General features: G+C 49.9%; 2 protein-coding genes and 1 long non-coding RNA gene across 6 annotated transcripts in view; 2 read left to right on the forward strand and 1 right to left on the reverse strand.

Moving 5' to 3' along the window:
* The window catches only part of LOC150050955 (uncharacterized), a 23,834-nt gene extending 9,328 nt beyond the window's left edge, over nt 1–14,506 (reverse strand). Inside the window, exons 1-2 of the long non-coding RNA XR_016538277.1 lie at nt 14,448–14,506; nt 7,993–8,156 (exon numbers count right to left, since the gene is read on the reverse strand). This is a non-coding gene — a long non-coding RNA (uncharacterized LOC150050955). The remainder of the gene's footprint in view (nt 1–7,992; nt 8,157–14,447) is intronic.
* Mfsd6l (major facilitator superfamily domain containing 6 like) lies at nt 2,247–4,524 on the forward strand. The gene has a single exon (XM_090349573.1). It carries the CDS (start codon nt 2,693–2,695, stop codon nt 4,409–4,411), a length of 1,719 nt encoding a protein of 572 aa, XP_090205699.1. The 5' UTR covers nt 2,247–2,692; the 3' UTR covers nt 4,412–4,524.
* Ccdc42 (coiled-coil domain containing 42) lies at nt 13,693–26,176 on the forward strand. Of its 4 annotated transcripts, XM_090349575.1 has the most exons (9): nt 13,693–14,105; nt 14,465–14,632; nt 14,881–14,993; nt 15,273–15,378; nt 15,707–15,811; nt 17,181–17,378; nt 22,368–22,589; nt 22,707–22,865; nt 25,924–26,176. In XM_090349575.1, exons 1-9 carry the CDS (start codon nt 14,082–14,084, stop codon nt 25,996–25,998), a joined length of 1,170 nt encoding a protein of 389 aa, XP_090205701.1. In that variant the 5' UTR covers nt 13,693–14,081; the 3' UTR covers nt 25,999–26,176. The 4 variants fall into 4 exon arrangements, with proteins under 4 accessions (XP_090205701.1, XP_090205702.1, XP_090205704.1 ...); XM_090349576.1 differs by lacking the exon at nt 13,693–14,105 and having other exon boundaries at nt 14,543–14,632; nt 14,876–14,993; XM_090349578.1 differs by lacking the exon at nt 13,693–14,105 and having other exon boundaries at nt 14,621–14,677.
* Nucleotides 26,177–26,597: the final 421 nt, after the last annotated feature.

Raw genomic sequence — 26,597 nt, forward strand, 5'->3', positions numbered from 1 at the left:
TTTCTCCCACTGAAGAAAAGAATGACAGAGTTGATGCATGCACACTGAAATCTTTCTGCTTTTTGTCTAATACCCAACCATGTTTATAGTATAATAGAAATCAGAGGGCAGACCTTCTCATTAGCTTTGGACAGTCCTGACAAGGCACCCTCCCCAAACAGAAGTGGAAATATTCGGTCATTTCCAAGGATCTTGAGATTGAAGACACCACAATTCTTAACATTGGAGTTCAAAATGTAAACATACAGGTATAAAAACAGGAATAATTAATGACAACTAGCCTAACATTCCCACCATGAAGAGGCAATTTCCACCCCCAGGATAAACTAACCAAGAGAAGGCAAAGACTTGAGCCCAGCCTGGCCCCTGGATAAGTCTCTGCAGGCATACAGTATTTGGAGAGGCCCTTTGATGTGTGAAAATATAAGAGTAGAAAGGTGATGCCTATGGCTATAATCCTGGCTACTGAGGAGCCTGAGATCTGAGGATCGAAGTTCAAAACCAGCAAGAAAGTCCATGAGACTCTCATCTTCCAGATGGAAGTGGAGCTGTGAGTCGAGTGGTACTGTACCAGCCTTGAGCAAAAAGCTAAGGAATAATGCCCAGGTCCTGAGTTCAAGCCCTGGTACACACACACACACACACACACACACACACACACACACACAGTGACAATATGTGTGTTCCATTTTGGCTTCTCAGTGTCCTAGGAATTGAGACAAGTACCTAGCAGGTACTTGTACCTGCAGGTATTCAGCCGGGGCCATGGGAACTGGGCCCAGTTTCCTCATGTAGACAGGAATGTCCAAGGGGAAAAGGTAGGCCATGATCAGTAGTGTGAAGCTCAGAACCTGGAGCCCAAATGTAGATGTGAGTGCCTGAGGCAGAGTAGTGGGCAGAGTGCCTGCCTCCCAGGGCAGAGGAGCCTGCGACAAGTTACGACCAAGACAAAGATGGACGAAGAACTTGGCCAGTACAGGGTCAAAGGACAGGCCACAGTGTGGCTGAGGTATTTCGACACCTGAAGTGACTCCAGGCAGTATGATTGAAGCTGGTGAGTTTGCCAGGTGGCAGCTGAATTATTTTTCCTTTTTACTCAGTATTGGCAGGAAATAAACTTTTTCATATTCACGAGGTCTTTAAGTAGACATGTTTAGAATTTTCTGGCTGTTAAGGTGCAAAAAGCACTGGGCTTTCTCCCCAGTTCTCTAACAACTCCAAGTCTTAGACCAAATTCTGCTATGCAAGCAGAGAGATTAACAAATATTCCTACCCCAACCCTACTCACTGCCAAGGCTAGGGTTGTAGATCAGTGGTAGAACACTTGCCTAGCACGTGCAAGGTCCTAGATTCAATGCCCAGCACTATGAAAAACAGAAGAGAAGCTCACACCTGTAATCCTAGCTATTCAGGAGGTCTGAGGATGGCTGTTTAAAACTAGCCTGAGCAGAAAAGTCCTCATGAGACTCTTCTCTCCAATAAACTCAAAAAAGCCAGAAGGGGCACTGTGACTCAAGTGGTGGAGCACCAGCCTTGAATACAAAGAGGCTCAAGGATAGCACCCAGACCCTGAGTTGAAGCCCCAGGATTGGCAGAGAGAAAGAAAGAAAGAGAGAGAGAGAGGGAGAGAGAGAGAGAGAGAGAGAGAGAGAGAGAGAGAGAGAGAGAGAGAGAGAGAGAGAGAGAGAGAGGGAGAAGGAAGGAAAAAGAAAGAGAAAGAGAAAAAATACCTGCCTTTCTGAAGCTTTGATTGCATGGAAACAATAAGCAATGTAAATACAAGACCTAGGAGGGCAGAACACGTGACAGTAACAAAGATGTAGGAGCTTTTATTTTTTTTTATTTTTTTTTCCAGTCCTGGGCTTGAGCTCAGGGCCTGAACACTGTCCTTGGACTTTCTCAAGGCTAGAGCTCTACCACTTGAGGTTCAGCACCATTTCCAGCTTTTTTCTATGTATGTGGTACCGAGGAATCGAACCCGGGTCTTCGCGCATGCTAGGCAAGCATGCTACCACTAGGCCAAACTCCCAGCCCCGATGTAGGAGCTTTTAAACAGGGGGTGGAGGCGAGTCTTGGGGTTACACGTTCACTTGGTGCACAGGGGTTGGGGATCTCTGTGTCGGTGCCATGGACTGGGAAGCCTTTCTATAACGCTTTAAAGAGGAAGGAGCTTAATAGAGCTCTTCTCCACTCTCTCTCCTCCCACCTCCACTCCCCCTCCTGGCCTGGACATCCTGGAAGGAAGTCACAGGACACGCAGGGACCAGGTGGAGCCTGTACTCCATCTCGCCTGTCGCGCACCTGTGCACATCCAGGCAAGTGAGGGCAGCCAGCGGAGAAAGCCACCTGCAGAACGTGGCAGGTGCAGGGCACAGGTGCACCGGCCCCGCCCACTTCCGCCACGCCACGCCCACAGGGTCCTGCCACGCCCTGCCACGCCCCCTCCGGACCACGCCCCCTCGGGGCGGGGCCGCTTCCGGGTGCGGGCGGCCGTTGACTGGGTGAGTGCGGCGCCGCCCCCGGGCGGAGGCCGGCCGCAGTGGGGCTCGCCCGGAGCCGGGACTCCCCCTCCCCCCTCCCCTAGCCTCCTTCCCCGGGGGTCATGGAGCCGCGCCCTCCCCGGCCGCCGCCGCGCCCGCGCCACGCTCCCCTCCGCCGTCCCCAGGTCGGGATCTGACGGAGCTGGGTGGCCATGAGCGCCAACCCCCAGTGGGACGTCGGCAGGGCGCTGGGGGTGGCCCGGCTCTTCCACCTGGTGTGCGGGGTCCGGGACGCCTGCGTGACCCCGTTCCTGACGCTGTACCTGCGGCAGCTGGGCTTGGCGGCGCCCTGGGTGGGCATCCTCATGGGGACCAAGCACCTGGTGGCGGCCTGCTGGGCTCCGGTCTGCACCTTCCTGGCCAGGAGCTACCAGAAGAGGCGGATGCTCCTGGTCGGCTCGCTGCTGGGCTCGGCGGGGGCCAGCCTGCTCATGGTCCTGGTGCCCCCGATGGATGGACACCTGCTGGACAGCTCTTGCAACGAGAGCGCCGGCGTGCCCGCCACGGACCCGCCGCGGGGGCCCGCGATCCCGGGGGTCCCCATCTCCGCCCGAGAGTGGACCTCGAACCCGCCAGCAGGGGCGCCGGGCCTCCCGGACCTCGGAAAGGAACCCCGCGAGGACGACCCCGCACGCCCGAGTGACCCCCGGCGGTCCTGGGCGGACCCCGTCGGAGACCCCGGGACCACGACCCCCTTGGCCCGGCCCAGCACCTCGGAGGGGAGAGAGGCGGCGCTCCCCTGGGGGCCGGCGCCGGGCCCTCCCGCCCACAACGAGTCCGGGGTCCGGGAGTCGGCCCAGGCCTGGGGTCTGTCCCTGGAAGGGCTGCGGTGGACTTTCCTCCTGTCCCTGGGCTTCCTGGTGTTCTGGGAGCTGCTGAGCGCCCCGCTGGAGCAGGTGGCGGACGACAGCCTCTACGAATACCTGGACTTCGTGGACGCCACGGATCGCTTCCGCCACCTGTGGGTCTGGAGGCTGCTGGGCATGTCGGCCGGCGTGTGCGCCATCGCCGCCCTGGTGGGGCGCCTGGCCTGCTTCCCCACGATCACCGGCCCCCGGGGCGTGCTCCACTTCTACAGCTACTCCGTGGTCAGCATCCTGGCCTCGCTGGTGAGCGTGGCCTTCCCGGTGCCCGCGGCCAGGCGGCCCGAGGCCAGCTCCAAGACCCTCAAAGCCCTGTCGGTGGTCGGGGGCGACCCCCACCTGGTGCTGCTGGCCCTGACGGTGTTCTGCCTGGGCGCCGTGGCCAGCACGGTGCAGAACTTCCTGTTCTGGCACATGCGAGACCACGGCAGCAGCGAGCTGCTCATGGGCGCCTCGGTGGCGCTCAGCCTGCTGGGCGAGCTGCTGCTGCACCCGCTGCGGCCGGCGCTGCAGAGGAAGCTGACCCGGGAGGGCGTGCTGGGGCTGGGGCTGGGCTGCCTGGCGGCGCAGCTGCTCTACTACTCCTTCCTCTGGAGCTGGTGGTCGGTGCTCCCCGCGCAGCTGCTCGGGGCCCTCAGCGGCGGGGCCCTGTGGTGGGCCGTGGCGGCCTCCGTGGAGGAGGGGGCCACGCCAGGCACCGAGAGGCCGCTGGGGACCATGTTCCAAGGCCACTTCTACGGGGGGGGGTGCAGCGTGGGCAGCTTCGTGGGGGGCTTCGTGGTGATGCGGTTCAACCTGGCGGTGCTCTACCGGTCGTGCTGCGTGATCCTCGTGGTCTGGCTGGCCGTGTTCCTGTCGGTCCAATCCAGGCTGCCCAAAGGGAAGAGAATCAACTACTCGAAGCTGTTGGCGGTGGAGGGGAGCGACACCAGCGACTCGGAGCAGGGGTCCGAGCGGGACTGGCTGGTGAAGGCCATGAAGGTGGAGCACTTGAGCTGGAAGGGCTGAGCAGGTCACCGCAGGCCCACCGGGGAAAGGCACTGGGGGACTGGACAGAATGTAGTCCAATCAGGAGGCAGGATCTGAGGAGGAGGGGATCCCCCCCCACCACACACACACACACACACTCCTGGACTGGGAGAGCCTGGGTGTGTGCAGAGGCCCAACAGGATCACCTCATTCTATAATTTTCTTTTGAAGTAAAAAAAAATTTTTTGACTCTTTTTTTTGCCATTCAGTCTTTAAAAAAATAATAGAGAATAATATATTTCGTTTAAAAATTCCTTTCCATGCACTTTGTTTTGAAGAGGTCTGGGAAGGCTTTCATTGCACTGGTTGGTGTGACATTCAGTCCCAGGAATAGATGACATGATGGCAGGGCAGTGGCAGCTGCAGGAAGGCAATGGGGCTCTGCAGAGCGCCGTAGGCAGTGGTGGGGGAGGCTGGCCTGGCTGAGACATGAACGTTCCCAGGACTCCTAAAAGTGGTGGCTGTGACTCAAACCTACAATCCTGGCTACCCAGGAGGCTGAGGTCTGAGGATCACAGCTGGAAGCCAGCTGAGTCAGTAAAGTCTACAAGACTCTGATCTTCAAGTATCCATCAAAAAGCCAGAAGTGGAACTGTGGCTCAAGCAGTAGAGCACCAGCTTTGAGCAGAAAGGAAAGAAAGCCAAGCAAGAGCACAAGGCCCTGAGGTGAAACCCAGTACCAGCCAAGAAAAAAACAGAGGAAGTGGGCTGCTCTGTAAAAGCTCGGGTAGACTGGGTGAGAAGGTACTGAGCACTGACCCTTCTCCCAACACACACCACACACCTACACAGAGTACACGCACTAGAAAAAGTGATGGAGTTCGTTCTTCCTCTCAAATGTGTATGTTAGCCCCCTTCCCTGGCCCTTTATTTCAGAGGCCAGTCTTCAGTAGCCCAGTTGTGCTATCTGAGAATCAAAAATGATCCAGATTTAGAAGGAGCCTTGTTGCACCAATGTAGCTGTAACTCGGAGCTAGAGGAGAGGCAGCAGTACATGAATGTTCACTGGGGAGACATGGTTCTAGGGTCTTTATTCATTTTCTCCCTAGGAAACTTTAGGTTATAAATAACTAACAGGAAATCACTTTACCTTAGAGATCCATTTGTCTCCCCTGAAATGTAAAGGCAGCGACCACCCAGATTTCAAGTGGCTGCTGCAGACACCAGGAGGACAGAGTCCTTCTCCTGATTGTCACACTCAGCTTGTTGACATCTTCCCCTCGCATATTTGTACTCACAATGACAGGATGGCTGCTGTCCTTCTGAGATTCTTGCATATGTTCTAGGCAGGAAGCAAAAGGAAGGACAATAGAGCAATGGAGAGAAATGAGATTTGAAAAAAAAGTGTCAGGCATGGTGGCTCACACCTGAAATCCTAGCTACTCAGGAGGCTGAGATCCGAGGAACAAGGTTCAAAGCCAACTCAGGCACAAAAGGACCTGAGACTCATCTCCAATTAACCTCTAGAAAACGGGAAGGGGGGCTTGGCTCAAGGGGGGGTGGTAGCCTTGAGCTGAAGAGCTCAGGGACAGCGCCCAGGCTGAGTTCAAGCCCCATGACCCCCCCACACACAAAAAAAACCTCCAGAAGCCTCCCCAGAACTTCTTGGATGACTTCTGTTATCTTGCCATCTCATTGCAAAGGTGACTGAAAAGCAGAGTCTTTTCATCTGGATGCAGTGGCACCCCAAGCAAAAATGATTTTGTTAATATTTGAGGGTGGATATGAAATCATTAACTAGGAACTTGTACAACTACATTGGCAATGGAATTCATATCTAAATCTGCCTCGTTCCAGTGCCTGGGTTCCCTTTAACTCAAGGAGCTGGCTCCCCACAGCTAGTGGGTGGCTGAGTTGAGTGGCACCAGGACCTGAGATTTTAGTAAATCATCTGGAGCTAAGAATTTGGTGGAGAGAGGGAAAAATGGATAGTATCTAGTATTTACAATACAGCAGAGCATATAATAATGCTGCAATAAACAGATATGCCCTCCTGACCTACACCAAGAAGAACTGGCAAAGGAGCTAAGATACTAAGTGTGACTAAAAAGAAGAAAAGAAGGAAGGAGGAATCACTGCCACGTGCTTGTGTCCACAGCACGGCTCCTATAGGATCAGGCTAATGAAACATGACCCATGAGAATGCCTAGATATGGATGTCTTCATATCCCTTTGAACTAAAATGAGCTGGAGATGTGGGTGGTACTGACAGCGGAGCTAAATAGAAGAATGATTTAAAAGTCCAGATACTTGGCTATTTAGTGTTGGACTAGCCCCAATCCCTAAAGAATGTGAAAGCACAGATCGTCTAAATTCAGATAGCCAGTAGCCAACCAGGTGTGGTGGCTCACACCTATAATCCCTACCACTCAGGAGGCAGCAATCTGAAGGATTGTGGGAATTAAGGGGGAGTAACATTTATTAATGACAAAAGATGACTTGGGGGAGAGGCAAAAATATTGCTTTTTCACTTGGCCCTGGTGGCTCACGCCTGTAATCCTAACTACTCAGGCAGTTGAGATCTGAGGATCACAATTCAAAGCCAGCCTGGGCAGGAAAAGTCCATGAGATTCTTTTCTCCAATTAACCACCAGAAAACTGGATGTGGTGCCATGGCTCAACATGGTAGAGTGCTTTTAGTGAAAACACTCAGGGACAGCGCCCAGGCCCCTGAGTTCAAGCCCTATGACCAACAAAAATTGCATTTAACTTCATGAAATGATTCCACCACCCAAAAAAGTGAAAGGGGAAGGAAAAACAGAACAGTACTTGCAATTTGTTGCATATAGAGAAGACAATTTTCAAGCCAGGTGCTGCTGCCTCCTGCCTATAATCCTAGCTATTCAAGAAGCTGAGAACCGAAGATCAAATTTCAAAGCCAGCCCAGGCAGAAATATCAGTGAGACTCTTAACCTCCAATTAATCATCAAAAAGCTGGAAGTAGAGCTATGGTTAAAGTGGGAGAGTACCAGTCTTGAGCAAACAAAAGCTAAGGGACAGCACCCAGGCTCTGTGTTCAAGCCCCAGTACCAACACACACACACACACACACACACACACACACACACACACACAATTTTCTCTGGACATCCAGGATCAGGATGTTGTCGGGAGGATTGCTGTCTGGAGGATTTTGCCTTGGTTGTAGACAGCCACGTTCCCACAGTGTGGTAACAGTCTTTGCTGTGTGAGCTGTTGAGCGTCTCTTCTTACATCATGGGGTTAGGATTCCATGATTAGGACCTCACTTCTCCAAACAGAATCACATAAAGGAGTTAAGGCTTCTACACACAAATGGAAGGGGTGGGGACCCAATTCAGTCCAAGGAACCCGCAGAAGAAGGAGCATAGGTCTGTCCCCTTCAGGGGACATAGAAGCATACCTGGCCGTCCTTATCCTCTCAACTGAGGTACTGAGTGGGTGCTGAGCTGGTGTTGGCTTGCTTGGTTCTTGCCATCCTGTGGTGACAGGATTTGCCACAGTTGTGTTGCCAGGAAAACATGAATGAGAAGAAAAGCACAGCTCAGCCCCCGTGCCATCCCCTCACATCTATCACTCACCCTAGGAGGTCCTCTCCATTTTTGTCTGGATTTCCAATTACCCATCACCCATCCTTGCATCCCAGTAGCCTCGAGAGCAGGACGCAAGAGCTTTTCCTGGTTTTCAGCCTTGGGGAATTCCTGGCTTTGCTGTGGCCAAAGATGAGATTTATTCTCTGAGCTTCCTTTAAAAAAATGATATGATGAGAAATTGAGAACAGATGAGTGTAGATTGTTCTAGCTCTGCAGTTCTGAGTGTGCATGGGGAGTGAAGCAGTGGTAGTTCATGTAAGGCATATTGAAATATTTTAAGACTATTGCTTCCAAGGAGATAAAGAGACTCAATGGGGGAAATACTTAGCAAAGGAGAGTTATTAGCATGAACAGATGTCAGATTTAGAGGATGGGTGTCAGTCAAGGTTCAGGGAAGGCAGGGAAGGGCAAGGTGTTGGCAAAAGGTGTTCCCAGGAAACGTGGGAAAATACCGATCAAGGGGAGATTTGGGCAAGTATAAAAGGTTCATACCTATTATCCTAGCTACTCAGGAGACTGAGGTCAGAAGGATCCTGATTTGAAGTCATCCTAGACAGAAAAGTCTGGGAGACTACTGTCAATTAACCAGAAAAAGTATTCATCTCAATGTAGCTCAGTGGCAAAGCACTTGCCTAACAAGTATGTCCTGGGTTCGATCCCCAGTACAAAAAAAAAGACAAAAAAAATACAGTTAAAAAAAACAACAACAATACACAAACAGAAGGCCAAATCAAGAAAACGATCCCATTCGCAATATCCCCAAAGGAATAAAATACTTAGGAATTAACTTAACCAAAGATGTAAAGGAATTATTTAATAAAAACTATAAAAGCCTAACAAAAGAAATTAAAGAGGACACTAGGAAATTGGAAGACATCCCATGCTCATGAATAGGGAGAACCAACATAGTGAAAATGGCTATACTGCCAAAATTGATATACAAATTCAATGCAATCCCAAAGACATTCTTTACTGAAATAGAAGATACAATCCAAAGGTTCATATGGAACAAAAAAAGACTTAGAATAGCCAAAACAATTCTAGGCAAAAAAAAGCAATGCTGGTGGTATTATAATACCAGACTTCAAACACTACTATAGAGCCATAATAACAAAAAAAAGCATGGTATTGGCACAAAAATAGACCAGAAGATCAATGGAACAGAATAGAAGACCCAGAAATAGAACCACATACCTATAGTCAGCTTGTATTTCACAAAGGAGCCAAAGATATACAGTGGAAGAAACACAGGCTATTCAATTATTGGTGCTGGCAAAACTGGGCAGCCACATGCAGAAAACTAAAAATTGACCCTAGCCTTTCACCATGCACAAGCATTAACTCAAAGTGGATCAAAGACCTCAACGTCAGACCAGAAACCATGAAACTGCTACATGATAGAGTAGGAGAGACACTGGAACTCGTAGGCATAGGCAAAAGATTCCTGAGCAGAGTCCCAGGGTCACAACAGATTGGAGAGAGACTCGATAAATGGGACTACCTAAAAACAAAAAGTTTCTGCACAGATGAAAGCATAGCCACAAAAGTAGAGAGACAGCCAACCAACTGGGAAAATGTATTTACCAATAATACATCTGACAAATGCTTAATATCCAGTATCTACAGGGAACTCAAGAAACTAATCCCCCACAAACCCCAAAAACCATTCACTAGATGGGCAAGGAAACTAAAGAGAGACTTATCAAAAGAAGAGTTTAAAATGACAGGAAAGCATATGAGAAAATGTTCATCATCCATGGTCATAAAGGAAATGCAAATGAAAACAACCCCTAAGATACCACCTTACCCCAGCAAGAATGGCCAAGATTTTGGACTCAGACAATGACAGATGCTGGCGGGGTTATGGAGAAAAAGGATCCCTACTGCACTGCCGGTGGGACTGTAAGCTAGTTCAGCCACTCTGGAAAGCAATGTGGAGGTTCCTTAAAGAACTGAAAATAGACCTTCCCTATGATCCCGCCATACCACTTCTGGGCATCTACCTTGAACATCATAACCCAAGATATGATAAGGACACCTGCTCAGCTATGTTCATCTCTGCACTATTCACAATAGTGCAGATGGAAACAATCCAGATGCCCTACTGAAGATGAATGGATACAGAAAATGTGATATATATATATATATATATATATATATACACACACACACACAATGGAATTCTACATAGCCAACAGACAAGATAAAATAATGGCATTCGCAGGGAAGTAGATGAATCTAGAGCGAATCATGTTGAGTGAGACAAGTCAAGACCAGAGGAACAAAAGGCGCATGGTATCCTTAATATGTGGCTATTAGATCCAAACAGTACAAGAGCGATGACTCAATATTTGCACACCCAATGCTATGGACATGGTACTGGAAATACAAACACAAGTACATAGAAATAAAAACTTATTACTCTATAGACATAATGTTTTATTACATAGACTATTATGTATCTATGACATACAAACCCTCAGCCTAATTTTGATTAAATTCTAAAATCTAAGTGCCAGTGATTGTATATAGAGATTCCCTTCTTGAATACTTGTTAAACACGTCATTTTAAATATGATATAAAAATCAATGTTAATAAGTTTTTTAATTAAAAAAAAAGTACTCAGTAGGAGGAACTGTTCAGGTGGTAGGTCATAAGCTGTGAGCAAGAATGTGAAATGAGAAAGGGGGGACTTTGGGGCTGTAAGCATGGCCTAGTGGTAGCATGCTTGCCTACACAGAAAAAGCCAGAAGTGGCACTGTGGCTCAAGTGGCAGAGTCCTAGCCTTGAGCAAAAAGTGGCCAAAGGACGGTGCCCAGGGCCTGATGGAGTTCAAGCCCCAGGACTGGCAAAAAAATGTGGGGTCCTGAGCTCAAGCCCTGGTGCCAGAAAAAAATAATAGAAAGAAAATGAAGACTATGAAAACAAAAAAAATGGACGAAGAGGAGGAGGAGGAGGAAGAGGAGGAGGAGGAGGAGAAGGAGGAGGAGGAGGAAGAGGAGGAGGAGGAGGAAGAAGAAGAGGAGGAGGAGGAGGAGAGGACATGTCTACAAAGAAGAAGAAGATTGCCTGGCATGGTGGCTCACCCCTGCAATCCTAGCTATTCAAGAGGCTGAGATCTGAGGATCAAGGTTCAAAGCTAGCCTGGGCACAAAAAGACCTGAGACTCTTTATCTCCAATTAACCTCTAGAAAACAGGAAGTGGGGCTTGGCTCAAGAGGAGGGCGGTAGCTTTGAGCTTAAGAGCTCAGGGACAATGCTCAGGCCAAGTTCAAGTCCCATGGCCCGCAAACAAAAAAAAAAAAAAACTTCTGAAATATTACAAATATTTCATAAATCTCAAAGGACATACCATTGGCAACAAACATCTTACCAATGCATAGCAAGCTAAGCCTCCATGCACCGATAGCTTTCCCTTCACCCCACCAAGACTCCACTGATAGCGGGTTATTATTTTATTTATTTGTTACTCATGGAATTTCTTAACATTTCTGCTGCATATGTACTCATTCAGGAACATTTATATAAGAGGAACTGGGCACTGGTGGCTCACACCTGTAGTCTTAGCAACTCAGGAGGCTAAGATCTGAGGATCAATGGTTCAAAGCCAGCCTAGGCAGAAAAGTCCATGAAACTCTTATCTCCAATTAATCACTGAAAAATTTAAAAAAGCCAGAAGTGGTGCTGTGTGGCTCAGCGGCAGAGCATTAGCCTTGAGCAAAAGGAGCCCAGGGACAGAGTCCAACAGAGTTCAAGACCCACAACTAGCAAATAATAGAAAGATGAATTTATGAAAATGCATCATCTTTAGACAACCTAACCCAATAGGGCTCCTGTACCAAGCCTAAATGCTGCTGTAACAAATCCATTAAAATGCACTCTATGGATGTTAAAAATAATGTGTATGGAAGGAAGGGAAAGGATTTGTATAATTTTGCTTTTGAAATTATATGCCATTTAATTTACAAATTGCTTTCTTTTTTCCTTCAAAAATCTGGACCTAGTTAGGAATTCTTGAGAAGTGAGAATATCAACTCCACAGATGCCTCTCCTAAGCGTGAAATGCTGTGTGAATGGTGTAGTTAACGATTTGTGTGCATTTCATTAAACAGTCCTTGTCTACTTCACAGTGTGTGTGTGTGTGTGTGTGTGTGTGTGTGTGTGTGTGTGTGTGTGAATATTGGGGATTAAACTCAGAGCCTGGACACTAACTGTTCCTTTTCTTTTTTTTTTTTTTAACTGTTCCTTTTCATTCAAGGCTAGTATTCTACTAATAGAGCCACAACCCCACTTTCAGCTTTTTGGTGGTTAAATGGAGAAAAAGTCTTAGGAACTTTCTTCCTAGGCTGGCTTTGAATCTCAGTTCGCAGATTTTATTCTCCTGAGTAGCTAGGATTACAGGCTTGTGCCACTTTGTAACTGAATTTATCACCAATACTCCTCCAACGCATAAAAATCAACCTCGTTCTTCCTGCAAATTGCACAGTGTCACATTAAATTCACGGTATTTTAATTCATCAATCATTTTCTTGGATTTCCATAGTATGTGATCACAGCTATCTGCCATTGTGTGAAAGATGGAAAGGAAAAACTTGATTTTCTTCTCATTTGTCCTAGCCCAGGCCCCCAAAACAATGCTGAATGATCACAGTGAGACAGAAGCTCTGTCTTGTCTCTATCTTTAACAAGAATGTCATTGATGTAAATGCTGTCCGCTGGCTTCAGATATTTTATATCATGTTCATAAAGTGACTTTTTTTAAGGATGAGTGTTGACACTGTTTGGTACCAATCCTGGGGCTTAAACTCAGGGTCTGCACACCGGCCCTGAGGATTTGTTGTTGTTCTTGTTTGGTTGGTTAGTTGGATTTTGCTCAAAGTAGGAAAAGCTGAGAAGGAAGGAAGGGAGGGAGTGAGGGAGGGAGAGAGGGAGGAAGGGGGGAAGCTGGGGAGCCACAGCCTTGTGTGAATCCAGAAAGCTCCATAGGGTGGAGAAAGGCACTGAGACCCCTGGTGAAGGATGATGGCCAGTGAAACACGAAGTCCTCCTGACTCGTGCAAGCCCTCCATGAAGCCGCAGAAGCAGCTTCCAGGCGGGAGGGGGAGTGGGCAGCAAGGCCATCTTCGCGGCTCTTGATGCTGGCCACCTGCGTGGACCGGCCTGGTCCCCACCCAGCCGCCTCCGAGCAGCAAGGAGGTGTCGTAAACAGTCCAGAGGGAGCGGAAGATTCCAGAAGCAGATAGCCTCACATAACATAGACCCCCAGCCCCAAACTGGTGAAGGGGACGCACATGGGTGTGTGCGTCCTGAGTGAGGTGGTGTTCGTCCACCAGGCTGGCGGGCAGCGTCTGGGGTTAGGGTTGATTCTTAAGGGGAGGTTGTGCAGAGGGGTCCGGTGGGCAGGGCGCCCACGTGTGCGGGGGTGAGGATGGGGGCGCCCACGCGTGCGGGGGGACCAGGTGGGGGGCGGGGAGGGCGCCCACGCGTGCGGGGGCCAGGTGGGGGGTGGGCAGGGCGCCCACGCGTGCGGGGGCCAGGTGGGGGGGTGGGCAGGGCGCCCACGCGTGCGGGGGGAGGGCAGGTCGGGAGCGCCCACGCGTGCAGGGGGTCAGATCCGGGGCGGGCAGGGCGCCCACGCGTGCGGGGGGCGGGCAGGTCGGGGGCGCCCTCGCGCGCAGGGGGGCCGGGCGCCCCGGGTGTCTCTTCCTCCCAGCAGGGTCTCCGGTCGCTGCGTGGTGCCGCCGGCAGGGGTCACCAGACAACCGGCGCTGCGCTGGCGACACCGCGGGGAGCCCCCCCACCCCCAGCCACACCCCACTTCCACTCCACGGACGCACGCGGACTCCGGCTTGCAGACAAATAGGGAGGACGAGGAGGACAGGACGGGTCGAGGAGAGGCGGAAGGCGCGCGGGGAGCCAGGAGCCCAGACCAGGAGGGAGCGGGGGTCCCCCTCCCCACGCCGCCGCCCCACAGGGCTGGGCTCGGAGCAGGAGCCCCCGGGGACCTGCCCCCCACGCGAGGTCTCCAGGTTACCACGTGGGTGGGGACTCGTTGGACGAGGCAGCTGCTGACGGCATGGGGGACCGCCGCCATTGTAAAGTAAACCGTTTCCAGACTAGAAACGTTTGAAAAGATTCCCCCGCTCCTCCCCTTTCTTTTGCGAACCTCAGAACCCGGCTGTCCGGAGAGCCGTGCCGTCCCCGCGCGTCCAGCCCCCCTCGCCTCGCCGGGCCCCACGCCTCCGCCCCCTCCTGCACCCACACCTGGGTGGCAGCGCACTTGAACCTCAGGCCTCTGCCCCGCCCCTCCCACCTTTCCCCCTCTCCTTTCTCCAGAGCTGTCCCCTGAGACCCAGCCTCCCCTCCTCCCGCACCCACCCCTGAACCTGGGAAGGGGAGCCCTCAGGAGCCCAGATCCACACAGCCCCAGTTTCTTCCCTACCAATTTCTGCTTTTCAGCTCCCGCTACCCGTACTCTGCCTCTCTACCACGGGTGCCATGACAACCGGAGGGCCATCTGGCCTACCGTCGTCCTCAGAATTCCTGAGGGGAGAGGTCAGGAATAGACAGAGACGCAGGATCCCAGCAGAAGTCGGGTGCGAGCGGACAGAGGGCAAAGGGCACAGTGTGAGTTCCAGCTGTGGTCCATAGAACTCAGGAGCCTGTTGCTAGGTAACGGGATCTCCCATTCCCACCACACCGCCCTATCCTGAGCCGCCCGCCCTTGCTTGGCCTCTGCCTGGTTTTTGTTGAATCTCACCATCCCCCTAACCTTGAAAGCAAGAGGACCCGAAGAATCAAGGTGCCCCCCACACCACCCCTGAGTCCCCCTCCCCCTGTGGCTCTGCCACTCATTGTTTCTCTGTGAAGTGTAGGCCCTTCTGGGCCCTGAGACAACTGCCACCATGAGCCTGGGCATCATGGAGGAGGAAGACCTGGCCGAGTACTTCCGGCTGCAGTATGGGGAGCGGCTGCTGAAACTGCTCCAGTGAGTGTCTAGGGTCTGAGACCACTGCCATGCACCTTGTGCCTCACCTTCCAACCACCCTTCTTCTCCTGTAAACCCAGCACCCCAGTCACCTGGCCCCATCACCCTCACATGCTTTGCTCCCCCTAAATACCAGCACACGTCTCTCTTTCTCATCACACTGCTTCTTTTCATTCTGATTGAGGGGTGAAGACCCCCTTCTCTCCAGACCCATCTGCACCAGCCTGCCCCTGGCCTCAGGCATAATCTGCCCAGCTCTCTTGTCCGTGTCTTGGGCAGGAAGTTCCCCAGCGTGGAGGAGCAGTCAGATTCTCCATCTATCCGACTGCTGGAGAAGAAAAAGGAGGCTAAGATCATGCACCATGCCATGGAACAGAAGAAAGAGGTTGGGGAGGGGAGCGGGTTCAGGGAGGAGTATGGAGCTGTGCAATAGGAGAGGGATGTGGCTCAGGTTTGGAGAGAGTAACTTTGTGGGAGGGAGCCCTGGAGGTGGAGTCCTGCTTGGTAATTCTAGTTTCTTTCCTCTGTGGAGAACAGAAAAGATCTAAGTCTTGGGATTTCCAATGTTCTGGGATGCTTTACCCAGAGCACCTGAGAGATCTCCTACCCCTCTCTGAGTCTGGAGATAGAAGTTCCGGGGTAGAGGATGGTGGGGTGTTCTTGAGCTTTTATGTCAGGGTCTTCCTGACCTCTCTGTTCCTGCACCCCCAAAGACATTTAAGCGCAGGATGGAAAACCTGAACCTGCGCTGGGAAGAACTTGGGGTCAAGGAAGAACAGCTGAAGGCCCACATTCAGAAGTTTGAGCAATTCATCCAGGTACAAAAGAGGGAAGGCAGAACATAGTGGGTCCATATTCTGCCATGTCCATGTCATGGGGTCCTCACACCTGGCACTTCCCCAGTCATTCATGTCTCCCCACTTAAGTTTTCGATGTCCTATTTGTCAATCTCTGCCCTCTCTAGATGGCTGTTCTGTATTTCCTGGAGCAGAGTTTTATCCAGTGGATGGATGAGTGGATGGGTGGATAGGTAGATGAATGGGTGGATGGATGGATGGATGGATATGCCCTTGTCAAGGATAAGCATTTGGGGACAGCAATGAATGAGTCAGGATTCTAGTTCCCTCACTCTACCTGTCTTTGTCCTCCCACCAAAGATAGGAGAGTGGATGCAAATGATGCACCACTAAAAGTTCATGTAACAGAGAATGTTCCAAGACAACCCCCTCAATCAGTCCTCCCAGGATTAATTTAATCATCTTAAAATCCAGATTTCTTGCTGGACACACTGGTGGCTCATGCCTATAATCCTAACTACTCAAGAAGATGAGATCTGAGGATCATAGTTCAAAGCCAGGTCAGGTAGGAAAATCTGTGAGACACATCTCCAATTAAACACCAAAAAAAAAAAAAAATCAAAAAACAAAAAACTGGAAAAGGAGCTGTGGCTCAAGACTAGCACATGTACACACACGCACACACACACACACACACACACACACACACACACACACACACACACACACACACACTGATTTCTTGATTTGAAATCCTGTCCTGGTTTCTAAAGGAGCTCTGAGGGACCTGGTTTGGATGGAGAAGGCCAGTTACTTTCTGATCTTAAGCTGCTTTGTCCTGCTGTGTGGGACAGGTATCTGAGCATCTGGGCGTGTTTCTCTTATGGTCCATTTTATCAAGACCAGAGAAAAGCTGGTGTGGCATGAGATTTGAGGAAAGAGGTTCTCCTAATGACTTTCAATGAGTCAATAGCTTTTTGCTTATTTGTTTTTGTCCTAGTACTGGCGCTTGAACTCAGAGCCAGGGCACTGTCCATTAACTTTTTTACTCAAGACTGCCACTTTACCATTTGAGCTACTTCCAGCTTTTTTTCCCCCTTCTGGTTAATTGGAGATAAGAGTCTCACGGGGTTTTCTTCCCCAGCTAACTGTGAACTATGATCCTCAGACCTCAGCTTCTGAGTAGCTAGGAGTACTGGCCTGAGCCATCCATGGAAATCCCTTCATTTCATCAAGTGCCGTCAATAACCAGAATTGAGCTTGGCTTGTCTTTCAAGGTAGTCTGAGCTCTGAAGATGAGGGCAACTGAGGGTGTATCACCAGCCTCACCCAGTCCAGAACTCCAGGGACGCCGGAAAGCTGGCTGATCACATTACCTCCCTCATCCCAGGAAAATGATCAGAAACGCATCCGAGCCCTAAAGAAAGCCAACAAGGAGCGGGACCTGAAGAAGCAGAGGCTGCGGGAACTGGCCAAGGCCAAGCAGGAGATGGCCGCCCTGCGGCAAGAGCACCAGCGGCTCAGTGTCAAGCTGCAGGACTATGCTATCTTCAGGAAGTACCTGGAGAAGGTGGTGGAGAACTCTGAGGTGGGTCCCAAGGGCAGGGGACTGGACCTTGGCCCTCTACTTAATCCCAGGAACTGGGGTTGTAGGGTGGAGTCGAGCTTCAGCTGGCTAGCCTTGGGGCGCCTCAGGGACCCCAGAGCCTCTGCAGGAATGGTCTCTCTGCTAAGAGAAGGAGCAATTCTGGAAGGCAGCTGGCCCCGAGCCTTGCTGAGGCTGGGTGTGCTTCTCAAAAGGTGGAGAGTATGGTGGAATCCTTCAGGTGTCTTTGTGCATGTAATAGTAAAATGCAGCTGTATGGTTTGTGGATTTCTTTATGTCTGTGTGTGTATGTGTGTGCAAGTGTATATATGTACTTGCATGGGCCAGTACTGGGCTTGAACTCAGGGCTAAGCACTGTCCCTTACTTTTATCACTTAAGGCCATAACTCCCCATTAGTCGTTAGCTGCAGATAAGGGTTTCACAGACATTTCTGCCTAGAGTTGTCTTTTTTTCCTTTTGGCTAGTCCTAGGGCTTGAACTCAGAGCCTGAGCACTGTAATTGGGCTTTCTCAAGACTAGAGCTCAACCACTTGAGCCACAACACCAATTTTGGCTTTTTCTATGTATGTGGTACCGAGGAATCAAACACAGGTCTTTGTGCATGCTAGGTGAGCACTCTACCACTAGGCTAAACTTCCAGCCCAAAAATTGGCTTTTTTTTTTCCTTCTGAGTTTGGCTTTGAACCAGGATCCTCAGATTTCAGCCACCTGGGTAGTTAAGATTACAGGTATGAGCCATAGTGGGATACACACACACACACACACACACACACACACACACACACAGGAAAGAGACTGAAAACACACTCAACCTACTACAAAGCTTTAGTTCTTAGCATTTGGCTGTGTGGGGGCCTTGGTCAGTCCTCTTCATAGCCTCTGGGAAAGAGCAGAGGAGAGGAGATGGAGACTCAGAGAGATCAAGGCACCCACTCAGGGTCTCATAGCTTTGTAAGTGGCAGAAGGCTGTGATTTTTTTTCCTCCTCCCCATTCTTCTGTTAGCCCTATCATGCCCAAAGAGCCACTCACATATCCAGGTCCTGAGGTCAGAGGTCAGGCCTTCTGCCTGCTGCCCTCTTGCAGTATTTGTTGCCACATTGCTCCTCTGTGACATGTGACATAGATGTGTGTCATGATGCTAGGACTCTTTCTGTCTCCTACCTCTGCCTCCCCTCAGGCCCATTCTCCCCAGATCTTTCCTTACACATTCCAGAGCCTTTGTCTCAGCACAAATCAATTCCTATGGGCACCCACACATCAATATCCTGTTCCCGGGACCGGAGTGTAACCTAGAGGTAGAGTATGGCCTAGTGGTAGATTGCTTGCCTAGCATGCGTGAAGATCCGGGTTCAAATCTTTGGTACCACATACATAGAAAAAGCTGGAAGAGGTGCTGTGGCTAAGTGGCAGAGTTCTAGCCTTGAGGAAAGTCCAAGGACAGTGTTCAGGCCATGAGCTCAAGCCCAGGACTGGCAAAAATAAATAAATAAATAGTCCCTGCAGACAAGCCAGATGCCAGTTGTACGTGCCAGTAATCCTAGATATAAGCTGAGATTTCAGGATCACAGTTTGAAACCAACCTGAGCAGGAAAGTCTGAGACCCTTAATCACCAATTAATCACACAAAAAAAGCAAGACTAGAGCTATGGCTTAAGTGGTAGAGTTCTAGCCTTGAGCAAAAAGCTCAGGGACAATGCCCAGGCCCTAAGTTCAAGCCCTAGGACTGGCACGATAAATAAATAAAGTCCCTACAAAAGCCAGGCACTGGTGACTCATGCCTGAAATCCTAGCTGCTCAGCAGGTTGACATCTGAGGATTGAAGCCAGTTCAGAAAAATTCATGAGACTCCAATTAGCCAGCAAAATGCTAGAAATTGTTAGGGCTGGAGGTATAGATGGTAGGATGTTTAGCCATCAAGAGAGCCCTGGGTTCAATCCCTGCTGCCACAAAAATAAACAAAGTATTACCTGCTGAAGATAAGTCATTCACTGAACAATTAGGGGTTTGTGGTGGAGGAATGTAGGACAAAGCCACCATATTGAAGTAGGAAATAAATTTTAGGATATGTTTCAGAATCAGAGTTAGTACAATGAGCAAACTAGCCCACCTAAACTTAAGCCTGGTGCCTAACCCACCCTGTCTACACCATCTGCTTCCAGCCAGTCCCAGGCCAGCCCTTCAGCTGGGTCCTATGCGGGTGCGTAGCAGACCCACCTATCCACAGCCACCCAGAACCCCTTGACTCCTTCCTCTCACTCAGTCCCACAGTTTGTTATCAATCAACAGATCTGGTCAATTCTGCCTCCTAAGTATTCCTGGAATCCAGTCTATCTGCTTTGTCCTCCAGGGTCCATCTAGAGTCAGCTCTGGGCCATTCCTGGCCAGCCTGCTGTTCAGCTGGCATTTACAAGCCAGCTTGAAGCATGCTTGTGCACATGAGCGCACACACACACACACACACACACACACACACACACACACGTCCTCTCATGCTCTCTCTCTCCCTTCCTCCCTCCCTCTCTCTCCTGTTTCTCCTCCCTCTCACCCTCCTCTCTTCTTTCTTCCTCTCTCTCTCCCTCTTTTCCCTACCATCTTTTCTCTTCCCCTTCCTCCATGTCTCCTCTTTCCTTTCCTCCCTTCCTTTCTCTCTCATTCCCTTTCATCCTTTCTCTTCTCTCTGTCTATCTCTCTGTCTCTCTCTCTCTCTCTCTCTCTCTCTCTCTCTCTCTCTCTCTCTGTCTCTCTGTCTCTGTCTCTGTCTCTCTCTCTCTCTGTCTCTCTCTGTCTCTCTCTCTCTCTGTCTCTCTCTCTCTATTTCTGGGTCTTTTTTCTTTTTGTCTCCTCACCTCTCTTCTCGTTATTTTGTTCAAAATAGCATACTAGAAGTTTAGAGAAACAAAACAGCCCTGGGCACTCCCCACACAGCTTTGTCAAATCTTCATATTTTCCTGGTTCATTTTTCCTAAAGGAAACACTACTGGCAGTTGAAACTCCCATGTGCCCTTCCAAATCTCATTCTTCAGCGTTCCCGGTAGCTAGGATTACAGGTGTGACCTGGCAGCATCTGATTTCAATGATATAATTTTTAAATATTCTTTTTTTGTGTGAGGCTTGAACTCTGGGCCTGGGCATTGTCCCTGAGCTCTTCAGCTCAAGGCTACCACCCTACCCCTTGAGCTATAGCACCACTTCCAGTTTTCTAATGGTTAATTGGAGATAAGAGTCTCACAAACTTTAGCGCCCAGGCTGGCTTCTTGAACCATGGTCCTCAGATCTCAGCCTCCTGAGTAGCTAGGATTACAGGCGTGAGCCACCTCACCCAGCTTAATTTAAAAAATATTCTTATCATAGAAAAATACAAGCATATACAAAATAGAGAGGAGAGCTTATTAAATCCATTTAAGTACTTACATTTTACACTTCTATGAGTGCTACTACCTTGAACCTCCCAAATAATCACTCCATGTCCCCATTCCTCATTTTCTAAGCTGTTCCTCCACCTGCTTTTTTCTGACTGCCTTCTATATGTAACTCCTCTCTTACTTCAGCCATCTTTTCTTCTATGAACCCTTTTCTGGCTGTTCCCACCTTCTCCAGCACTAGTTGGAAGATATGTCTCCCCCACCCCCGCACTAAGCCAATATCAGGGCTTGAACTCAGAATCTCATACCCTTAGCTTTTTCACTCATGCCACTCTTTTTCACTCTGCCACTGAGCCACATCTCCACTAACAGCTTTCAAGGTAAGAATCTCAGGAATTGTTTTCTGTCTGTGCTGGCTTGAACCACCATCTTCAGATCTCAGGTGCTTGAGTATCTAGGATCCCAGGCATGAGCCATGGGGGCCTCCCAAGGGCATATCTGAGGGAAATGGCTACAGGGTAGTTCCCAGACAGTCTGTCACTGGGAAATGTCGTGATCTGAGGAAAGCACTCAGGGAATGTCTCTGCTGACATTCCCTGGATGAGCCCCTGGGGTGAGGTGGGGGAGCGGCATCTTGGAACTAGAGCTCAGATGGTCTTAGGAAGAAGATGGATGGTATGGCTTTGCTGCTGCTGGCAGAGTCTGTGGGTTAGGGCCAGAGCGTGGCTTGGTTCTGGACTATGCTGGAGGAGGCAAGCTGACCTTAACAGGTCACCTGCCTCACTGGTGGGCTCTCTCCAACCCCTACTTCTCCCACTGCCAATGGTGAACCGATATCCCCAGGGTACCAGGCTCAGAGGTACTGCCTCAGTCTCCAGTGAGCCCAACTCTCTGAATGCCCAGTGACTTATTTGCACCTTTGGCCTCCCCCACCTCACCCCTCCCCGCTTCCCAGCTGTAAACTTCAGAGAAGAGGCTAGCTTTCTTTATCTCCTGCTGGGGCTTGCAATGGTTATCCACCCATCTCCAAATGTCTCCCAAGCAAAACTGTCTACCCTGCTTGTGCTTACAATCACCTGGGACATCTTTTGCGATATCTAGATACCTGACGCCAAGTCAGACCTGTTATTAATCTGAGCCTCCAGGGGTGCAACTCATCCGCTAAGAGTGGGTACAGGGGATCGAGAGACTCAAGTCCTCATATGCCTATCTTGGACTGTGGTTCTGGGTCTGCCTGCCCCAGGTGGCTATCATATATCACAGCCCCCTCCTTTGCTTTTTGGTTGTGTGTGTGTGTGTGTGTGTGTGTGTGTGTGTGTGTGTGTGTGTGTGTGTGTACACCATTACTGGGGCTTGAACTCAGAGCCTATGTGCTATCCCTTAGCCTTGTCACTCAAGGATGCTGTTCTACCCCTTGAGCCACGGCTCCCCGCTGGCTTTTTGGTGGTTTACTAGACATGGGCATCTCACAGGCCTTCATGTCCTGGCTGTCTTCCAACTGTGATCCTCAGATCTCAGCCTCCTGTCATAGTAGTCAGGGTGACAGGCCTGAGCATCAGGGCCATGGGTGCCCCGACCCCAAGCGCGCCTCCCCCTCCCCACTCCAGTTCGAGGAGATCCACGAAGTGATCGCACGCTACAAGACGCTGGTGAGCATGCGCCACGACCTCATGCAGTCGGCGCAGGAGGGCCAGGAGAAGATCGAGCGCGCCAAGGCGCGGCTGGCCCGCTACACCGAGGAGAAGGACGACGAGGTCCTCCAGCACAACAACGAGCTGGCGCGGCTGCAGATGCGCTTCGACCGGGCCCGCAGCGATGTCATCTTCTGGGTGAGCAGCCCTGGCCCAGCCCCGCGCGGCGAGGGAAGGATGGTGCGGCCATCTGGGAGCTTGATGGCGGCGATTGGGCCACACACACACACACCCCTGTCCACACCACCTCCCCAGGAATCGCGCTGGGCGCACATCCAGAACACCGCCGCCAAGAAGACCCTTCTCCTTGGCACCATCAAGATGGCCACGCTAAACCTCTTCCAGATCGTCAGCAAGCAGCAGAAGGAGGCCGCCCAAGTGTCCCTGGAGGACACCCACAAACAGCTGGACATGGTAGGGGGGGACAGCGCTTGGGGCCCCGTGGATGAAGGGAGGGGACCAAACAGGCTCACATCTCCAGTTCAGCCAAGAAGAGCTGAGGCTCTGGACTATGACTAGCAGTCATCAGTAGAATCATCTAGCTACTCTGGAGGCTGAGATCTGAGGATCACGGTTCAAAGCCAGCAGGGGGGCAGGAAAGTCTATGAGACTCTTAATCTCCAATTAACCACCAGGACCCCAAAAGTGAAGCTGTGGCTCAGAGATGGTAGAATGCAATCTTTGAGAAGAAACGTTTAGGGACAGGAACCAGGCCCCGAGTTCAAGCCCCACCACCACCAACAGAATCAGCAGGTAGTGGGGTGGGGAGTTTTGCTGGATCCCATCCCACTACCCCACTCAGTAGATGGGCCTCTGCCATGAAAAGGTAGGAATCTGCATAGTCAGCAAGTTCCCAAGTAATACTGAAGTGTTTCCAAGGGTCATTGCACAGCTCTTTCTGGCCCCAAACCACAGGGGCAAGGGCAGGGACCCACTATTGAATTCATTATTTGTGCGAAACAGTCTTGATTAAGTTCCAAGGAGCCCCTGTGGCTTGCTGGACACTTGAGTTAGAAGCCCGGTTCTTGTTAAAAAGCAACATTGTCAAGTTGAGACCAAGTGTTAGTCACGTTAGCAACCAAACTAGAATGTTCTTTGAAGGAATGAAAGAGAAAAGCAGAAAGGAAATAGATTTCTCATTGAATGATTCAGCGTTCTTTAATGCCACCCATGTGTGCCACCTAAAATCCCACTTTGAGGGAAAGTACCCCAGTTGCCCTCCATAGTTCTTGCTGCATTTAGAGAATAATGATGAATTATTCGAATCTTTACAACACTCCTAAGGGTAGAGATTTTTGTTGCTGTTCAGACATTGCCTGACAGGAAAGTAGGCACTTGAGTATTTGGTGAGTCAATGTGAAACCCAAGCCAATAACTAATGGCTGCTCAACAGTTATTTGGCCTACCGACAGGGTGATTGTAAGAAATGGAAGTCATGGGATCCAAATTCCCCCATAACTGGCTAGGAAAAATACTCAGCTTGCATCTTAAGGCATAGTGCGTGGAACCTGTTTTTTAGTCCACAGAAGGGGATTTGCCAGAACGTTTCTTCTAAAAGTGGGTATTTATTCTCAGAATCTTATTTTTATTTTTGGTAGCAGGATACCTTCGCACTGTAAAGATTCAGCAATGACCAGGGAGCATTTCTTTCTATAGGTTATTGCTAGGGATAATTAGCAAATCCCAAAGTCAAAACTATTTGTGTAACCGATTCATTTCAAAACAATCATAAAAAAATTTATAAGAGAAAATGTGTTTACTGGCCAAATGCTGGTGGCACACTTATAATTCTAGCTATACAGGAGCCTAAGATCTGAGGAGCATGGTTTAAAGCTAGCTGGGGAAGAAAAAAAAAAAAAAAAAACTCCTGGAAGTGGATTTGTAGCTTAAGTGATAGAGCGTTAACTTTAGCCAGCCACTGTGGCTACACAACTCAGGAGCCTGAGATCTGAGTATTACAGTTTGAAGAAAGCCTAGAGGAGTAAAGTCCATAAAACACTCTTCTCTTTCCCTCTCCCCCTCCCCCTGTCTGTCTCTCTGTCTCTCTCTTTCCTGCTGGTTCTACTCAGGGCCTGAGCACTGTCCTTGGGCTTTCTCAAGACTAGAGCTCTACTGTCTTTTTCTATGTATGTGGTACCGAGGAATTGAACCCAGGACTTTGTGAATGTTAGGCAAGAACTTTACAACTAGGCTAAACTCCTAGCCCCCATGAAATTCTTACTTCCAATTAACAACCAAAAGACCAGAAGTAGAGCTGTGGCTCAAGTGAAGTACCAGCCTTGAGTGAAAAAGATAAGGGACAGTGCCTAGATCCTGAGTTCAAGACCCAGTACTGGCATGAACAGATTTTAAAAAATTGTGAGGAGAGTGTCAATGTTGATCACTTGGACACATCTCCTTAATATCTAGCTTAATAAATACTAGGTGGACTGTCCTATATGCTTCTGTGTCCAGTCTGTTGTGGCAGCCCATCCTGGAACCCATACTCAGAATTGAATCCAGCTGGACACAGGTGGCTCATGCCTGCAATCCTAAATTACTTAGGAGGCTGAGATCTGAGGATCATGGGTAGAAGCTAGCCCAGGCAGAAAAGTCCTCGTGAGAGGCTTCTCTCCAGTTAATCACTGGAAAACCAGAGTGGCGCTGTGTCTCACAATGCTAGAGCACTAACTAGCCTTGAGCAAAAAGAGCTCAAGGATAGTGCCTAGGCCCTGAGTTCAAGCCCCACAACTGACCAAAAAAAAAATGGAATCCAGAGCTTAAATACACACTCTACCTCTGAGATACACCTTTAAAGATGCAGAAACAGGGCTGGGGATGCGGCTCTTCAGCAAACATGTGTGTGGCCCTGGATATCCATCCCAGACACTGCAAAAAGAAGATAAAAACAATGAAGTGAAAATGAAAAGATAGGGAAGAGGAGAAGGAAGGGGGAAGGGAAGAAGGAGGAGTTCCAGAAGGATGAAGTCATTTCCCCAGGGCTGCACGGGAAGGCCAGCAGGGGCTTCTCATATGCGTGGCACTGCTATGTCACACTCCCTGCAAGCTCATTAAAACAGAAGTCAGCGAATAGAATTTAAACTTCCCTTGATGATTCAAGATGGCCATAACGAGCATCAGGTCTGGGTTCCAAGTCCACGACCACCTCCCAGGGCTTTGAAGTTGGTCAGGGCCATCTGTGGGCCCTGCCTGTTAAATGTTATTTGTGGACCATCTGGGATGGCTTCTCTCTCTTCTCCCTTCTACTGTAGATACTAGAAATGGAATAGTAGCCATACTCAACTGAATAGGAACCTTATTACTTAATTTCTCCTGGGGACGGGGAGGGGAGAAAGATCAAATGAGGTGGTGTAGGCTCAGGCGAAGGCAGGTGTAGGGGAGAGATGTCTTGAGTCCGAGGAGCTGTTCTATCTTGGGATTGGGGGGCAGCTTCCGGCTGGTGGGATGAACCCAGATCTCCATATCTTCTCAGATCCAGGAATTTATCCAAGACCTATCAGACATCTGGGGAGAGGTAAAGAAGAAAGAACAGATATCCCGGGCGTGAGAAGGTAGCATGTTTCCAGAATGTTCTGAGATAGGAGACTGACAAAGCTCCTTGTGAACTTGTGGTCCAGCCACAGAGGACCTGATTGCTTTCTGCCAGCAAATACTGCTGTTCCTCCTCCTCCCCCCACCCCATCCCTCACCACAGGCTTGTGTATACCCCAGCCCTGAAAACATTAAAGGCTATTAGAAGTTTGTTACAAAATTCTCTCTTTCTCTTTGGCCATTTGTTCATGGAGAAAACTTTTTAAGCTGGTCACTTAGGCAGCTACAGAGCTGGAAACTAGACCTTAGGTCTCACAGTCTTTGGACTTAAACATAGTAAAAGTCTGGGATAGGGTAATTACAGTTCAAAGAACCTTTCTCTCCTCTGTCACTTCGTGTGTGTGTGTGTGTGTGCGCGTGTGTGTGTGTGTGTGTGTGTGTGTATACGTGTGCATGTGTACAAACACTGGTGCTGGGGTTGAACTCAGAGTCTGGCTCCTCCTCCTCATTGAATTCAGGGCACTGTCCTTGAGCATCTTTTGCACAAGGCTAACACTTTACCACTTGAGCCACCATCACTTCCAGCTTTTTTCTATGTATGTGGTACTGAGGAAT

This window comes from Megascapheus bottae, chromosome 17 (assembly GCF_031878675.1).
Source record: "Megascapheus bottae isolate mThoBot1 chromosome 17, mThoBot2.hap1, whole genome shotgun sequence".
NCBI lineage: Eukaryota > Metazoa > Chordata > Mammalia > Rodentia > Geomyidae > Megascapheus > Megascapheus bottae.

Coding starts and splice junctions, on each gene's coding strand:
- Mfsd6l (XM_090349573.1), top strand. CDS start 2,693: ATGAGCGCCAACCCCCAGTGGGACGTCGGCAGGGCGCTGGGGGTGGCC.
- Ccdc42 (XM_090349575.1), top strand. CDS start 14,082: ATGGGGGACCGCCGCCATTGTAAA. Junction 17,379..22,367: donor AGGTGGTGGAGAACTCTGAG/GTGGGTCCCAAG, acceptor TCCCCACTCCAG/TTCGAGGAGATCCACGAAGT. Junction 22,590..22,706: donor GCAGCGATGTCATCTTCTGG/GTGAGCAGCCCT, acceptor CCACCTCCCCAG/GAATCGCGCTGGGCGCACAT.